The sequence below is a fragment of the Meles meles genome, chromosome 9 (genome assembly GCF_922984935.1).
Source record: "Meles meles chromosome 9, mMelMel3.1 paternal haplotype, whole genome shotgun sequence".
NCBI lineage: Eukaryota > Metazoa > Chordata > Mammalia > Carnivora > Mustelidae > Meles > Meles meles.
The window spans coordinates 2,784,745-2,803,651 of NC_060074.1; the positions used below are offsets into that span (position 1 = coordinate 2,784,745).

An 18,907-nucleotide genomic window follows, 5' to 3' on the forward strand; every position below is an offset into this window, starting at 1 on the left:
CCTCCTCTCTCTCTGCCTGCCTCTCTGCCTACTTGTGATCTCTCTCTCTGTCAAATAAATAAATAAAACCTTTAAAAAAAAAAAAAAAGTAAGTTTCCCTAATGCAATCAAAATGTTGGTTTTACAGATGTAAGTTATATAACATAAATAGCCATTCAGATATACTGATTTGTGTATGAGTATTTTAATTAAAGTTAAATACTCAAAGATCAGTGATTTGCCCCCCCAAAAAATGTTAGCCTATTATTAATATAACTCTAAGGGAATATTATAATAGAAGTGGTCATAAGAGATTAGCAAGTATAAAACTTTTTCAATTTAAAGTAAATTTATAAGTATTTTATTTTATTTTATTTAAAGATTTTGTTTTTATTTATTTGACAGACAGAGATCACAAGTAGGCAGAGAGGTAGGCAGAGAGAGAGAGGAGGAAGCAGGCTTCCCGCTGAGTGGAGAGCCCGATGCGGGGTTCGATCCCAAGACCCTGGGATCATGACCTGAGCTGAAGGCAGAGGCTTTAACCCACTCAGCCACCCAGGCGCCCAATAAATTTATAAGTATTTTAAATCTGATTTGATAATGAGTCCACTGCAGTATCTAAAATAATAATTTTATTAGTGTTTTATTTTATATTCCAGGTTTTAATTACTACAAGGACAGCTTCTGATAATTTTAGCACCCAGTATGTTTTAGATGGCAGTGGCCACATAATTTCTCAAAAACCTTCACATCTTGGTCAAGGTAAGAGAGTAGCTTTGTATCTTTGCCTGCCTTGTCTTTTTTTAAAACACTGTTACCCCTTAAATTCAAATGTGCTGCTTCAGGTTTGGTCTTGATAAAGGCTACTTTACTTCCAAGTGAATATTCAACCCTTTCTTTAGTCGCCATTTCTTAAATACTTAGAATTGTTCTCAAAAGGAACTGTGTAAAAGCCTTAGGACAAAATATGGATTAGTCACCCTTCTGTAAAACTGTAAGAACAGTTTTACTATTGTCGCATCACTAGTGTTTTCCTTATATGTGAAGAACGATAGTTTATTGAAATGCCTAGAACATTATTGATTTGGTAATCATGGTAATAAACCATACCATCAAGATGCTATGATTAAATAAATAATAAAAATATATTTATTTATGGAAAACTTCGTATGTATGTGCAAGTAAATAGAATAGTGTACCCATCGCTCAGTTTCAACAATTGTCCACCCATTGCTAATGTTGTTTCATCTAATACCTACTTCCTTTTCTGTTTATTGGGAGAAAATAAATATATTAGTTATTGTTGCTATTTGTAATATATTCTTTAGTGTTTCATACACTTACGTAATTTTATTACATTTTAATCGACATCTTATGTCTTTAAGTTCTTCTACCATTTACTTATAAGGAAAAAGAAGAATCTCTTCAGGCTTAAGTTTCTTGTATCTCCCTTAATTCTTTTCATATTGCTAACTTCTGGTAATGGAATGTTTAAAGTTGAGAAAATGTTTAAGATATGACCTCTTTAGAATCATGTTCAAAAGAATTATTTGATCTGAAAGGGACTTCTGTTTTTTAATTGCTGTTTGCCCTTCCAATTTTGTATCATAAATTTATTTTTTAATTTTGTGTCCCTTGTATCTAATAAAGTTCTATATTTTTTCCGTAGTTTTTTCTTTCAATTTTAATATTAAATTATTGGATTTATTTTTTAATGATTACGATCTTTATTCATTGAAAAATATTTTCTTGTGGGGTGCCTGGGTGGTTAAGTTGGTTAAGCATCTGTCTTCAGCTCAGGTCATGATCTTGGGGTCCTATGATGGAGCCTGCATTGGGATCCTTGCTCAGCAGGGAGCCTGCTTCTCCCTCTCCCTCTGCCCCTTCCCCCCACTCATGCTTTCTCTCTCTCTCAAATAAATAAATAAAATCTTAGATATATATATTTTTTCTTATATCTTAATACCGATGCCAAATTCACTTTTTCTATTATTTTATAAATCTTCAAATTAGTTACTGATTATTCTTGCTTATTAAGAGTAATATTTTTATATCCACATAAAGGAAAGAATTAGTAGGAACTCAAAAAAATACTTTTTTCTCATTTATTCAGTTAATTAAAATTAGCTCAAGTCTGGTACTGTTTAATTTGATGTATAATAATATTGTACATATTTTAATTAAAAATAATAGTGATTCTTTTTATGTACTGAAGGTTAGGAAACCATTAGGATATTTTTGTGTGGCTATTCAGTAGAGTACTTTGAAGTAATCTAGTCACATTTTAAAACTTAAATGTATTTATTTTTATCTTAGTAGTAGCCAGTCTAATCTGGATGGCCTGTTGCTCTGTATCACTCATTCTTCTCATACTTTCCTATGTTCATGTCCATGGGAAGTATGAAATAACAGTACTTAAATATGGAGTCCCTCTGATCTTTGCCCATTTGCTGATTGATTTTTCTTTTTTTGCTGACCTAATCTTCTACTTTCACTGAGTCTAAGTATGCATATTAAAGAATTTCTGTGGTCAATAAATGAGCCTTATTTTCTTTGGCATATTCCTCTTAAGAAACTATACTTGAAACTAGTAATTGCCTTTCATTATTCATTTTTATCTCTTAATTATACTTGGCCGGCTAGGAAAGCAATAAAGAATCAAGCTCTTAGTTTCAGATTGCTGTAGATGGACATTTTATAGAAATCTGCAAATACTTTTAAAAGCCTTTTACATTTATATTGCCCTGTGCTGATAGTTTTTGAGTTTTGAGTGAATCACAGACTCACATTTCACCACCAGCTGTCATTCAACTTCCATTTAAATATTTTCTGTGTAAGATAAAACTACAGTACAACCATCTTAATTATTACCTGTGCATTTAGGGTTCTTGTAGATTACTTTCTGCAGTGGTGTGAACATCCTTGCTTAGCAGTTACTCCTCATGTCATCTGATAGATCAGATAATGACACCTGTAGACAACCTAACTGTAGATGCAGGGACAGCTTACAGCAAAATCTTTTTTAGGCATTGGAAAATTTGTTACCCTTTAAAAAAAAACACATTTAAAATGTTTAAAAACAATTGACTGGAGATTCCCGTTCTGGGTGTTTTGGGTGTCAGTATTTGTTCTATGGATTAATTTACCATTTAAAATGATATGTGTGCTTAATTGTATGTCATTTTAAATTACCCTTCTGGTCACTTCTATTTTAAGACATTTTAAAAATAAACAAATGTAAAAATAAGTCCCCAGTTTTTAAATCATTTTTACCAATAACTTATTAAATTACTTGTTTTAATCCTATCTTTTTTCTATCATCACTTCTGTTTTCTTTACCCTAATCAGTATAAGCTTTCTAAATTGATTTACCCTCCTGGACAAGTTCTTTTAAACCTCCTAGTACTTCTGCCTTAGGAATTTCTCAGATATCAAAAGTAGTATATTTAAAGTAATCAGGGTAGTTCCTTTCCTTACCCTGTTATTAGAGTAGAGCATCGTGTTCTTTGTAAATCCCTGCTAGGTATGATTGTGCATGTATTGAAAGATTTTTTCATCTGGAGACTAAAACTTTGTCCTTCACCAGTTTAAGAAAGGTTTCATATATTCAAGCAACTATACATCTTTGCATTAGGAATATAAATAGCTGCCTTTATAAATGGCATAACATAGGGTCATGTAAAAATATAACAGGGAGCCATACTATAGGACTGCAATTTAATTCTGGTGTTTGTAGAATGTGCTAAAGTTAGAGAGGTGAGCAGTTCTCTTGTAAAATATGATAGTATACTAGGACCTCCTCCCTATTGGCCAGTATTACTTGGTACTTTTCTTAAGGGTACATTTCATTTAGAATCAGCAAAGTGTTCCATCATTAAGTTTTACTCAAACATACAATCTTGGCTTATTGATAATTCTTAGTTTGCTCTAAGAGAGCATTTTTATCTACTGAAGCAATAATTTATCACATACATATTAATTACAGTGTGATCTTTCATGTATAACAAATTTAAAAAACAACATATCTTTTAAAAAATACATTTATATTTGACTTTATTGATTCTTATCTGCCTTTCTTCTCACCATCTGTCCACAGCTACAATATATACCATTGCATCTGTTACAGCTAGTGGAGAACACAGATGAGTTAAAGGAACTCACAAAGTAGAAGGGAACAGAGATGACTAGAAAAGTAGTGACAGTAAATAGAAGCCCCCAGTTGCCTAGGGGAAGGTTATGGAGTTTTTCAGAGAAGTTATCATTTGAGTTTGAAGATGGTAGGTGAGAAGGGGTGGGAGTTTAACCTTGCAGCAAGAGAGGAATGAGGAAGGAAAAGAGCACATACCTTTAAAAACTTGTATTTTTTTTTTTAATCCACTGAAGAACTATGCCATGAAATAGACAAATACCATATGATTTCGGTCATATGTAAAATTTAAGAAACAAAACAGATGAACATAGAGGGAAAAAAGAGAGAGGCAAACCATAAAACAGATTCTTAACTATACAAAATAAACTGAGGGTTGTTGAAGAGGAAGTGGGTATGTGGTTGGGTTAAATATGTGATGTCTATTGAAGAGGAAATGTGGGGACGCCTGGGTGGCTCAGTTAGTTAAGCCACTGCCTTCAGCTCAGGTCATGATCTTGTAGTTCTGGGATCGAGTCCCACATAAGGCTCCCAGCTCCTTGGGGAGTCTGCTTCTCCCTTCTCATGCTCTCTCTCCCTCTCTCAAATAAATAAATAATCTTTAAAGAGGGAATGTGTTGTGATGAGCACTGGGTTTCCTATGTAAGTGATGAATCACTAAATCTTACAAACGAAACTAATATTACACTGTATGTTAACTAACTGGAATTTAAATGAAAACTTGTGGGAGTGGGGAAGAAGTTAAATGAACTCATTTCAAGAAGAAATTAAGAATAGAGCTTCCCTATGACCCTGCAATTGCACTGCTGGGTATTTACCCCAAAGATACAGATGTAGTGAAAAGAAGGGCCATCTGTACCCCAATGTTTATTGCAGCAATGGCTATGGTCGCCAAACTGTGGAAAGAACCAAGATGCCCTTCAACGGATGAATGGATAAGGAAGATGTGGTACATATACACAATGGAGTATTATGCCTCCATCAGAAAGGATGAATACCCAACTTTTGTAGCAACATGGACGGGACTGGAAGAGATTATGCTGAGCGAAATAAGTCAAGCAGAGAGAGTCAAGTATCATATGGTTTCACTTATTTGTGGAGCATAACAAATAACATGGAGGACATGGGGAGATGGAGAGGAGAGGGAGTTGAGGGAAACTGGAAGGGGAGATGAACCATGAGAGACTATGGACTCTGAAAAACAACCAGAGGGTTTTGAAGGGGCGGGGGCGTGGGAGGTTGAGGAACCAGGTGGTGGGTAATAGGGAGGGCACGTACTGCATGGAGCACTGGGTGTGATGCCAAAACAATGAACACTGTTATGCTGTAAAGAAACAAATAAAAAAAAATTAAATTAAAAAAAAAAAAAAGAGAGAAAGATACCCCTTCCTAGGCAAGAAGAGGCTAGTGGCTACTTGCATCCATGGGAGCATTAACTGAATCTGGAGGCATAGGTGCTCTCTGTTGTGGATAAGTGATCTTTTATGGACCTCAAAGAAACCAGCTGGATTTTACCAGCCACGTATGAACCGACATGACAGATTGGAGGATGGGATCCTCAAATACTGCTGGTTCACCCTGGATGCCAAATCTCATCAGGACTTTCACTGAGTAGGCAGTGATAAAATGGGAACTGAGATAGACAAAGATCTTAAAGTCTTGCAGTGCTTAGATCCCAGAGCCTTGCTGAAGGAGAAGACCTAATTCCATCCTTAACGACATTTGAAACTAGAAGTGAACTGGAGCTAAATAAAGGGACAGCTCAGCTCCAACCCAGATACATTCCTAATTATATTGAAGGGATCCTCTCGTCACTCTAGCTGCTTGATAGAGGAAATGAAGTGCCTTCTCTGGGGGAAAATATTATCTACTTCAGTATTTAATTTTGTATGCAATATCTGGCAAAAACAAAATACTGAGAAACATAAAATGGGATCTATAATCAAGAGAAAAAATAGTTAATATAAGCAAACACAAACATGACCTAGATGTATGAATTAGTAGATAAGAACTTAAAACAACTGTGTTAAGGAATTTAGAGGAAAAGATGGACAAAGTTAGTAAAAAGGTAGAGAATTTCAGCAGAGAAATGGAACTCTAAAAAAAACCAAGTGAAATTTCTAGAATTGAAAGTAAAAGTTTATACCTTTTCTATAGCCAACAGTGAGCTACTGAAACTTTTTAGGTAGAGGGTGAACATTATGTTACTTATAAAAGTTACCAGTAGAACATTATAATACCATAAATTATATCTTTTTTTTTAAAGATTTTATTTATTTATTTGACAGAGAGAGATCACAAGTAGATAGAGAGGCAGGCAGAGAGAGAGAGGGAAGCAGGCTCCCTGCTGAGCAGAGAGCCCGATGCGGCACTCGATCCCAGGACCCTGAGATCATGACCTGAGCCGAAGGCAGCGGCTTAACCCACTGAGCCACCCAGGCGCCCCCTAAATTATATCTTATTATAAGACATGTCATCTTGAACTAAGTTTGAAGGAAGGAAAGGGACTTTACATAGATTTAAGAGAGATTTTTAGGATAGAATAGATAGGCCTAGAAGACTTATGTAGTAAGAGGTAGAGAGAAGAATCAGTTAAAGCTAGAGTATATGTCTTGGAAACTGTCGGATGTCCGTGTTACATGAGAAAGAGAATAGGTATAAGTATCAGACTCAAGGAGGAAAATAATGAGTTCAGGTCTGGGTGTGGTTGGTTCGAGGTGGCTTTGGGACATCTACGTGATGATGTTGAATAAGCTTTTAATATGTAACTTGAATACTGTAGGTCTCAGATAATATATCTTAGTCAATTCTAAGATGCATGTTTTGTCAAATTTTGACATCTCTGAAAACAAGCTGTGGCTTATAATTGATGGCCTCCCCAGATTTGGACAGGAAGTTTTGTGTATTAATTGGTAATTCATGTGTTGATTGCAGGAATAAACAACAGTTTCAGAAATGTTTTCTTGCAAAAACAACAAATGCTTTGTGAGACCTAAAAAAGAGAGAATAGACACAAGTGCTAAAAAGGGTTAAATACTGGTGTATATGGATTTGAAGATCTGTGAAGTTCTTTTCACATCTAAACGTGCTTTTCTCTTATCTGCCAACAGGTACAACTGTAACTGCTTTAAGATTGTTTAAGAATCTCCCTGTAAGAAAGCAGTTCTACTCAACTGCTAAAAAATGTAAAGATGAAATAAAAAAGGTCCAGGATCTCCTCATAAGCTATGGTTTACTTAAGCCTGACTTAAGGATTGTTTTTATACATAACAAGGTAAGCGTTATTATGCTTTTTTAAAAGATTTTATTTATTTATTTGTCAGCGAGAGAAAGAGAGACTAAGCAGGCAAGGGGAGTGGCAGGCAGAGGGAGAAGCACGCTTAACTGACTGAGCCACTCAGGTGTCCCCATTATGCTTCTGTGAGATTTTTTGGTATGTGATATTATAAAGGGACAGTGTATTTTATCTAAATCAGATGTGTAAAGTCTTCTTGCAAAAATTTTGTCCACATTTCTTTAGTTTTATCTTTATAAAGAGCGTCTTTACTTTCTTATCTGATATCCAAATGAAATCTGATTTAACTTTTCATTTCGTAATTACTGAAATCAGTGATTCTGCCAGCAGACATCCAAGAAGTGTTTTTTCTTTTAAAGATTTTATTTATTTACTCGAGAGACAGAGAGAGAGAGAGCGTGAGAGCAGGGAGGGTCAGAGGGAGAAGCAGACTCACCGCTGAGCAGGGAGCCCTATGTGGGACTCGATCCTGGGACTCCAGGACCATGACCTGAGCCGAAGGCAGTTGTCCAACCAACGGAGCCACCAGGCACCCCCAAGAAATGTTTGAATGCTTCCTAAATATAAAGATGAGTAAGACATGTTTTCCTTTAAGGAGTTCACAATTTAGTGCTATTTTTCACCTTCTGTTACAGTTTTTTCTTTGGAGATTTTTTTGTTTTTTTGTTTGTATTTTTAAGGAAGCTGTACCTCATTTCTTTCCATTTTTCAAGGCAAGGCTGACTAAGAAACTGTTGTTGCTTGATGAGTCTTGGTGGGAAGAAAAGTTTATGTATTTTGCGATTATTTTGTTTTTCATAAAGTTCCACATGTGCACTTGAAATAGTAAATGGAAGGAGAGCAGGACCACACAGCAGAATTGTGGAAACTTCATGGGGAGTTGAGAGTTAACATTTATTGAGGGCCTGTGCAATGCTACATCATATCCTAAGTCCATTAAACTCCTATAATCTGTAGCAACAACTAAGTGAGGTAGTCATATTAACTTACGTTGTCCTCTAAACTGAACTCAGAGAGGTTAAAACGTTATATTGCACAGCTCGTAAATTGTTGAGATGGGATTTGAAACTTAACATGCCTAAGGAGTGCAGGCTCTTTACACCCTACTGTCTTGTTTTCCCATTTTAACACTATATTACATTTATGGAATTCTGTTCCAGGTTTCAGAACACTCATAATAACTTTGTAGCTTAGACAGCATTATCTCTTATTTGTACGAGGAACCTGACACTCAGTAATCAAAGAAACTGTTCTATACTTTAATAGCAATTAATAGTACTGAGGTCAGAACCTTTTTCATCCAGTTTTCTTTCTATTCTGTGTTTACTTGTTATTGAGATGATTCTGTATTAAACCAACCTGTGATAGAATATTTATGATCAAAACCTCTGATCATCCTAAAAAAACAAAAAAGAAAGAAGAACATTAAGATTAGTCAGCCACCTGTTCCTGGTGCCGTAGAGCTCAACCACATGATACCCTGAGATCTCTTCCAGCTCTGCTGTGCTGTGATTCCTCAGGATGTTGATAGATGGAGGCTCATCCTGCTAGTATAAATAACCCCGTGACCTCTTGATCCAAAGGACAGTTAGCAATTAAAAGTTAAATGTACCCAAGTTAAAAAAAGATCAAGGACAGAAGAATCAGGAAGGGAAAATATATGGAAAAGGATAAAATATGATGATAGGAACTACATATTTTTAAAAGAAAAGCAATTGTAAAGAGGAAAGTTTTGAGTATGAGAAAATAATACTAGATTAAACCAAGATTTCTGCTTCATGTAATGGAAGTGAGTACTTAAAAGTCAAGTGCATATTTTCTAAGTTTTGAATAAGTTTATATAAATTTTCCCAGCCACTCTAAGATCATCGGTGCATGCATTATCTTTTCAGAATGGAAAGTAGTATTTTATGAAATGCTGCATTATTATTTTTGGAGGACAGCACATCTGAGCTGATAATAAACAAACACGAGTCCCTTGATATCCCTCAGTAATTTCAGATGCAATTCAAATCCGGAAGAGTCTGCTGAAATATTAGACAGCAAAAGTAATGTAAGATTACAAAAAGTCTTAATGTAGAATTAAATGTTAGCTATTACTACACAAGGAAATCAAGGACTGAATTAGAATAAGCTACCTCTCTTCAAGCTTTTTTCTCTTAGTACTAATTATTGTTCCACTTTTGTTTCTTAATAGTACTCTTCTACCTCAGATGTTGAAATATGTTGTTAACCTCCCAGAATAGCAGTGGCACATGTCATAAACCTCTTTGAACATTGAGTCCTGCTCTGCTCTTAGCCTTTTTCTTTTAAACATGTTTATCATTCTTTATGTGCTTTTCTGAAAAATTTTTGCTTTTGCCTGATATTTACACACGACGATATTGACATCTTTTTTGGAAGTCTTTTGCTTCTTTAGAAGCAAACAGTCATATTGCGCATAATATGAGAAGTACTATTGCTATTTTGACATCTTGGATTAGATAGTGTTCCTTCTTTTTATGAAGGTTTAACCTGCCAAGACATTCTTTGAATACTGATAATGTTGATGTTCTTGCCAGTATGGTTATGTTAGAAAGAGGTATTTTTCTTCTTTCATCACCATGTTCCTTGAAAGCATATTGAATAATGAGACAGCTAAAGGGAAATAATTTACAAGTGGATTCAGTGACTTTATTTAAAGTAGATATTATTTGGAGAAATTGCTAGAGCCATTCCTTAAAAAGCACTATAGTATTCAGCTTTTGTTGTAATAACTGAATTCCTCTAGGTCCTGCTGTGTATATTTTCATTTATAAAGTAGCTGCTTCCTAGAATTAAAAGTTTTTCTCAGTGTGATAATGTCTGAAACTAGTATTTTAGCTCTTTCATATGTACATGAATAATTTTGTAGACAGCTAATTGAGAACATTATGTAAACGGTGATTTCAAATAAGGGGTACTTTCATACTTCATGCTTGTCGATTTTTGTGAATATTTTCTTCTGCCTAAAATACTATTCGTGGTTTTAAAAATTGTTTTGAATTGAATTTTGTCTTGATAATTAGAAGCCCACTGTATTACAAAAGCTGAATTGGCTTATCACTGATGCAGGGTTTTTACTGTAATTTAAGAAGTGACTTCCCACCTACCTAACCCACCTCCATGTCACATGAGTGTTAAGGCTTATTGGGGTCATTTTTATTTTTGAGGTCTGGAAGAATGATGACACAGCTTGAATATCTCTGGCATCAGTCACTCTGGGAAGGAGCAGGACCTTAGAGAACAGAAACCCAACAAAGTGGCCTTGGAAATTCAGTAGTGAGTGTAGTGGCTATCTCTTGACATACAGTTCTCTGGGTCTCTAGGAGAGAGAGAGAGACTCTTGTGGTGGCTGAAGACTGGGGAGGATGCAGGTGTCAAGAATCATAAAAAAAAAAGGGACATGTTTATTAGATTATAAACTGAAGATAAAAAAGTTGTAGCCTGTAATTCTCTGTTCATTTTATTCTTTTTTGCATCTTTTAGCCTTTCCCTCAAATATTGTTAAATGTCTTAGTTTTGTTTCAGCTGTGCCGTATGAGGAATCAAGAAAAAGACCACAGTTGGACCAATGTTAAAGGGTTATCCCCCTCCCACATCCCAAGCAAGGTTATGGAAGCAGTATATAGTCAACAGGAAATTCCAGTTCAGGAGTATGGTTCAAATGTCCTTTTCTTATGAAGAAATTATTCTTTCAGTTCCAACCTTGAAAGTTTGCGTGGATTTTGTTTTGTTTTAATGAACAAAGGTAGAGGCCCATTCAAATATGGTAGGTTAGCATGAAGCTGATTATCAATCTTGATTGGCTGGTTGGTTGGGATTTTTGTTTTTGTTTTGTTTTGTGTTTGCTACTTGCAAATTAATGTTAATTAAATTTTTTAAATGGTTTTCATGTTTTCTTCTTCCTTATATTCATTTCTTTTACCTTTCACCTAATTTCTGTGAACTATTATATTGAAAAGGTGATAGTCGTATAGAAGTCACATTTTACTATAGTTTATTTCTGATTTTGATGTTTATCCATACCATTGAAGGAATCTCTGAATTCTTCCCCATCCTCGGCAAGATGACATAGTTATTCTTCATCTTTTTCTGTAACATTATTTGCGTATCTCTGTTATGTCATTTTTGCTTTGTTGGCAGTGATTTACATCCTGTTTCCCCTTCTCAGTAGACTCTTGTGGGAAGAAGAGCTGTATCTTACTCATATTTCCCTTAATACTCAGTGCATAGCTCAGAGTGATATGCGAAATGAAGTAGATGGTGCTAAACTCAAAAATCACATAAGTTTGTAAAGGTCCAATGTCAAACACTCTGGCCTCTTTCAGACCTTCCTCATATTATATGAAATGAATCCTTTTTTGAAGATTCATCCTTTTGGATTCTCCAGTGACGTCTTACATTTTTACAGAGTATATTTTCACTCTTACTGCTGTATACTATTCAAGTCTGTTTCTTTTTCTGGCAGGTAAGTCAATGACACATCTTCATTAGTCAGGAAATATATAGACTGCATGGATGGGGCAGTGGGGGAAACAGTTGACAAGGACATAGTCTTTAAGAGCCTTCAATTTAATGTTTTGTTTCATTAACTTAGTTAAATGGAACTATGTATATAATTATTCCTTTACAGATCCTCTAATCAAATGCATCTTATATATTTACTGTTTATTGTAATATATTTCTCTACTTTAACACAGTAGATTTCTGATCAGTAATATCCAGAGAATTCTGCACAAATCTAGCTTTTCTGAGTCTAGGCCTGTAAAAGTTGATTGCTAAGGCCCTTTTCAACCCTAAAATCCTTTGATTTTTAATTTTTTTTATTTTTTTTTAGGTTTTATTTTTTAAGTAATCTGTATAGACAATGTGGGGCTCAAACTTACAAACCTGAGATGAGGAGTTGCATGTTCTACCAACTGAGCCACCCAGGTGCCCCTACAACTCTGATTTTTAAGGAGGTCTACATGTGTCTTGAGTATTTCCATTTCTTTCTGACAAAAATTGGAGTTTCACATTTCCATTACTAAAAGTTCTAAAGAGGCGATTCACGTATCAAGTCACAAAATAAGAAGAGTTTATACCTCCTTGATTCCTAGATCTTTACATCTGGAAAAGACCACTGAAAATCTTTTTTTGTTCTGTCACAAACCTTTTAGCAAGTAGAGTATTTTTTTATTCTAATCCCTTTCCATTTTATCTTCATGTGATCCCAAGAGTTTGTGTGCATTGCCCAGTAACTTAAATGTTTAATGTAGCATAAAATGAGCTAAAGTTCAGATCTCTTGGAGTTTATTGTAACGTTCATTCGCCGTTACTATAGCTTTTCCACAGCTACTAGACACAGAGATTTGAGTAGGTGACATGGAAGAATAATGTGATGGCCTCTGGAATAATTATGTTATAGGAGCTTACAGTGTAAGTGAAGAAGATGTGAAAGTGTATGAACATTTAAACAGATGAAGAGAATAATGAAAACTTGCTGATTATTGAATGACACTGATAAATACTATGAAAAGTAAGAGAAGGGAAAGATTACGTCAGGCTTGAATAATCAAGGAAGACTTCATGGTAGATGTGGGGGGTTTTATTTGTTTGTTTTTTAATTTTATTTTTTTTCAGTGTTCCAAGATTCATGGTTTATGTACCACACCCTGTGCTCCATGCAATACGTGCCCTTCATCATACCCACCACCAAGGTCTCCCCTTCCCCACACCCCTCCCCTCCAAAACCCTCAGTTTATTTCTCAGAGTCAACAGTCTCTCATGGTTCGTGTCCCCCTCCCGATTTCCCCCAACTCACTTCTCTTCTCCATCTCCCAAAGTCCTCTGTGTTATTCCTTATGCTCCACAAGTAAGTGAAACCATGTGATAATTGACTCTCTCTGCTTGACTTATTTCACTCAGCATAATCTCTTCCAGTCCCGTCCACGTTGGAAATACAATGTTCTTGAATACAAAAGTTGGGTATTCATCCTTTCTGATGGAGGCATAATATTCCATTCCATATATGGACCATATCTTCTTTATCCATTGTTCCATTGAAGGGCATCTTGGTTCTTTCCACAGTTTGGCGACTGTGGCCATTGCTGCTATGAACATTGGGTACAGATGGCCCTTCTTTTCACTACATCTGTGTCTTTGGGGTGAATACCCAGTGGTGCAATTGCAGGGTCATAGGGAAGCTCTATTTTTAATTTCTTAAGGAATCTCCACACTGTTTTCAGAAGTGGTTGCACTAACTTGTATTCCCACCCACAGTGTAAGAGGATTCTAAGAGGGTTCTCCTTTCTCCACATCTTCCCCAACACTTGTTTACTGTCTTGTTGATTTTGGCCATTCTAACTGGTGTAAGGTGGTATCTCAGTGTGGTTTTGATTTGAATCTCCCTGATGGCTAATGAAGATGAACATTTTTTCATGTCTCTGTTAGCCATTTGTATATCTTCTTTGATATCTGTCTGTTCATGGCTTCTGCCCATTTTTTTGACGTGATTATCTGTTTTGTGGGTGTTGAGTTTGAGGAATTCTTTTTAGATCTTGGATATCATCTCTTTGTCTGTACTGTCATTTGTGAGTATCTTCTTCCATTCCATGGGTTGCCTCTTTTTTTTTGTTGACTATTTCCTTTACTGTGCAGAATCTTTTGATCTTGATGAAGTCCCAAAAGTTCATTTTCACTTTTGTTTCCTTTGCCTTTGGAGACATGTCTCGAAAGAAGTTGCTGTGGCTGATGTCGGAGAGGTTACTACCTATGTTCTCCTCTAGGATTTTGATAGATTCCTGCCTCCTGTTGAGGTTTTGTTCCATTTCGAGTTTATCTTTGTGTATGGTGTAAGAAAATGGTCGAGTTTCATTCTTCTACACATAGCTGTCCAGTTTTCCCAGCACCATTTATTGAAGAGACTGTCTTTTTCCCACTGTATATTTTTTCCTGCTTTGTCAATCAAAGATTATTTGACCATAGAGTTGTGGGTCCACATCTTGGCTCTCTGCTCTGTTCCACTGGTCTTTGTGTATGGTGGATGTGTTTTGATCTGTATCTTTGTGTGAATGTTCAACAAATGTCTTGGCTGGGGTAGATCAGTGTGTGGAGATAGGTTTGACCTCCTACACAAAAGTTCTCTCTTGCTCTGAACAGATAAAATGTCTCTTTGCCTGTCACAAAACGTTCAGAGAATGTTCCTAAGGCCCAAGAGCTTCATGAATATAAGCTTAATTCCTCTTTATAGTTGGGATTCAGTTCTGTACTAAAAACAGGTGGTAAGACAAGAGCAGCTTGGCAAAATCTCTGAAAAAATTCCCATGAGTGAGGGAAGGTATCTAATATACAAAGAGGAAAACTTCTTGGGTTTTTATTGATAGGAGGCAGGTGAGAGCCTAGAGCAAGTGGAGATGTCCAATGGTAGTTACCGTTAGTGCATCTTCACTTGTGAGAACACAATCATCCCTCTCTCCTCCATGCTTTTGTCTGCAGGTATCAGATGGGATTCCCAGAACTCTCAATCCTGGCAAGACCTTTCTACCCTTTCCCTTAAAAGTCAGGCTTGCAACTACAAAGTGCTTTGGGACTACTACCTAATCTCATGTTTTTATTTTCATTTATGTCAGTTAACCCAGAAAGCCTGAATCTCTCAATTCAATCCTTATTACCCTGGGCTCTTTAAGATTTTATTATGTGTTTGATTGAGAGAGACAGAGGCAGAGGCAGAAGCAGACTCCCGCTAAGCAGGGAGCCTAACATGAGGCTCAATTGCAGAACTCTGGAATGAGGACCTGAGTGAGCTGAAGGCAGATGCTTAATAGCTGAGCCACCCAGAGCCCTGGACTCCTTTTCTCATACATATCATTGCTTTCTCTCTCTCTCACACCCATCCCCATGTCTTGAAATGACCCACTTCATGATTAGTCATGAGTAAAATCCCTGTGTCCTTAGCCTTTTCTTTGATGTTCTTGCTCTGAAATCTGGCTTTTCCTGAGAACACTGTATCTTCTGCAGCCCTTTCAAATGGTGACTGATTTCTCTCATCTGTTCCTCACCTCGTTATACCTCATGGCAACTTCCAGACCATTCCTTTTCTTCTTCAACCCAAAATCTCATTCAGATTTGAATTTCAGGTCTTTAAATTCCTCGATCATTATCACTCTGGTGGTTTCAGTATCCACACAGTCCTTCCTAGCTTCTCAAATCTTTTACTTTTTCTCCAGTGATTTTTTTTTTTCCTCCACCTTACCTTAGCCATAAATTCCAGTGACTGACTCTACCATAGACCTTGTCATTGCCCTAAACTTCACGTCCCCCATAATTTCAGTGTTAAGTGTTTCACTGTCTCACCATCTCCCTCTGTCTCTCCAGCTTACTCCCTCCAGCAGTCTTCAGTCTGCTGGACCTGTGATCCATTGATCCTACTATCTTTTAGCTGTTTCTTGCCTTTGATGTTTTCATTTCTCTTCTTAAATTACAAGGTCAATAATTACCATTGCTTTTCTCTCCCTGAACTGTACTTCCTTGACTAACCGAATCCTGGTTAAAGCCATCTTCTTGTCTTCTTGGTGCCCGAACCAAGCTGAACGTGCTGGAAGAAAACACACCCATCCTAAGTAGTTCCACTTTAAATTCATTGCTGCTTGGTAGTTACACTGTGTTTCTCTTGGGCATCTTCTCTCCTGGTCTCCTATATCAGTGCTTTAGACAGACTAGTGTGTGTGCAGATCACTTGGGATCTTGGAAGAAAGCAGATTCTTATCAGTAGGTTAGAGAGAACCTGAGCTGCTGCATCCAACAAGTCTCCAGTTGATGTGGTTGCTGTGGATTGTGAAGCGTGCATTGAATGGCGAGGCCCCAAATGGCTCTTTCATCTTTTCTGTCCTCAGACAGCCAACACCTTCTCTGTCTTCACTGTCATCTGATCTGCATCCTAGTTTAGTGAGAAAATTGGAGCAATAAAAAGAGAACTTCTACAAAGCACCCATCTATCTGCAGTTGTGCTCATAGAGAAGTTTGCCTAGATTTCACCTTCCCTTCATCACTGTGAATGTATTACTCCCCGTGTTCCCAGGAAAAGCCAGTTCCTTCACTTGGGCAAACTTCCTGAAATAGTTGTCTTTATTCATTATCTCCAGTTACTGTCCTCCCATTCTCTCTTGAACCCACTTTCTCTCAGACTTCCTCTATCACTCCCAGAACTGTTCTTGTCAGGGTTTCCGTTGACCTCCGAATTGCTAAATCCAGTGGTCACTTCTCACTCCTTATCTTACTTATTCTCATTTGCCACAGAGTAAATTCTGTAGGTCTACACTTCAAAATATATGTAAAAAAACAATGTAGAATCTAACTAGGTTGCACAATGTCTGTGACTACCACCATGTTCCAAGCTACCATCAGCTCTCACTTGGTTTTTTGTAATAGCATCGTAATTGGATCTCCGCATTTCCTTCCTTGCTGTCTTCAGTCTGGTCCCAGCCCAACAGCTTGAGTGACCCTGTAAAATTTTAAGTCAGATCTTGCAACTCCTCTTTAATGAGTTTCCATCTCAATAACGTCAAAGCCTTTATAAATGGCCTGTGAATTCTATATTGGGGTCAGAGAACATTCTTTATGAAAAAAAGCCATATAATAAATATTTTGGGGTTTGTGGGCTATACAGTCTTTTACAAATATTCAGCTCTGCTGAAGTAGCATGAAAGTGACCATAGGCAGTAAAACTGAAAAAAAAAAAAAAATGTAAAGGCGATTCAGCCCTCATGCTATAGTTTGCTTATCCCTGTTGTAGATGATCAGACCCATCATCGTATCTAATCTCCTTTATTTCTTTCTTTCACTCACTTTGCTTCAGCTGAACTAGCCTCCTTGTTTTTCCTTGACCTTCCCAGTCATACTTTCAACCCAGGACCTTCGTATTTATAGTTTCTTTGCCTGAAACTTTTCTGTTCATGTGGTGCAGTCTCATCTTTTAAAACTTCTCAGGCTTTCTTTAGCCACCCTAAAATTGCATCCATTTCCCTTACCCCACACACATTTTCCTGCTCTAGTTTTCTTCTTAAAACTCATGACCATCTGTTATATATTATATTACTTATCTTGATTTACTGCCTTCCTCTTTTTTTTTTTTAAGATTTTATTCATTTATTTGACAGAGAGAGAGAGAGATCACAAGTAGGCAGAGAGGCAGGCAGAGAGAGAGGAGGACTGCCTTCCTCTTTTGTAGAATATAATTTCCATGAGGGTCAAGGTGTTTTACTGTTGTTGTTACTGTCTTCCTAGAGCCTGCAGTAGTCTTTTGTACAGGTGCTCAAAGAACATGTGGTGTATGAATGTAATCAAGTGTTCCGAGCACGAAGGATGGGAGTGCGCCATCACACGCGCAGCCCTAGTGCCTTCCAGCTTGCGAACATAGGTATTTAAGCGCTTAAGATATTGGCAGATACAGTCACCAAGGGTTAAAGACAGCAACTGGAATAGAGAAGTGGCATAATAACAAATACCAGCTCTTAGACCTGAGACACTTCGTTTTCCTTCTGGATATTTCTAGAAGGTCTCCAAAGGGGGAGAGCTGACTTTGGTCACTAGGCAAAGGTAAGTGTTATTGATTCAGTGGCGTAGACTCAGAACCTGGAAAAACGATATCATCAAAGACACCCCCCCTCTCCAGGGTAGGTGAGTCATAAGGATATTCTGTTACAGTATTTGCTAATATATTATAGAATTTGTTAATGTAGATAAAAGGATCATGGTCATTCTAGGTAGAGAAATAGTGTGAACATAAAAGGTATAGGCAGGTAAGTGTAGAGCACATTTAGAGGCAATTAAGTCGATTTAGGTGAGTCAGGTATTTTGTATAAAGGAATAGAGGAAGACAGTTTGAGGCTAGATTATAAAGGGTCTTGTTGCCAAGCTGAATCTTTTTTGCTTTTTTTTTTAACAGAAGATCAGGAGTGGAGAACTGACTTGGTCAAGGTGTTGACTCTGGCAGTAGTGTGCAGGGAAGATTACAGGAGGCTTTAAGCAATGAGTGTTAAAGCTTTAAGCTGTAACAGAAATCCAGGCACTGTGGGTCTGAATTAGGATAAATATATTGGACATAGGAAGCAAAGGGTGTCTGTGATAGCTATTTTGAGGAGGAATCAATGAGACTGGTTGGCTGACTGCATATGGAAAATGAAGAGAAAATGTTTGAGAATGTCTGATTTATTTAATTTATGTGCCTAGGAAAATGGTAAGGCACCACCCCTTTTTTATCCCTGGATGGATGCATCTGACTTGCAGTTTTGTTTATTTTTTTAAAGATCTTATTTATTTATTTGACAGAAGAGAGCACAAGCAGGGGGAAGGGCATGCAGGCAGAGGGAAAGGGAGAAGCAGACTCTCCACTGAGCAGGGGGAGCCTGATTGTAGGGCTCCGTCCCAGGAGCCTGGGATCATCATGACCTAAGCCGAAGGCAGACACTTAACTGACTGAGCTACCC

The 18,907-nt window shown here is 36.9% G+C and overlaps 1 protein-coding gene across 9 annotated transcripts in view; it reads left to right on the top strand.

The window, feature by feature from the left end:
• The window catches only part of PMS1 (PMS1 homolog 1, mismatch repair system component), an 86,521-nt gene that overhangs the window by 25,306 nt on the left and 42,308 nt on the right, over nucleotides 1–18,907 (top strand). For all 9 annotated transcript variants that reach the window (XM_046018883.1, XM_046018881.1, XM_046018888.1 and 6 more), the window contains 2 exons: nucleotides 639–741; nucleotides 7,237–7,400. In XM_046018883.1, the coding sequence (XP_045874839.1) occupies nucleotides 639–741; nucleotides 7,237–7,400 (267 nt within the window). The remainder of the gene's footprint in view (nucleotides 1–638; nucleotides 742–7,236; nucleotides 7,401–18,907) is intronic.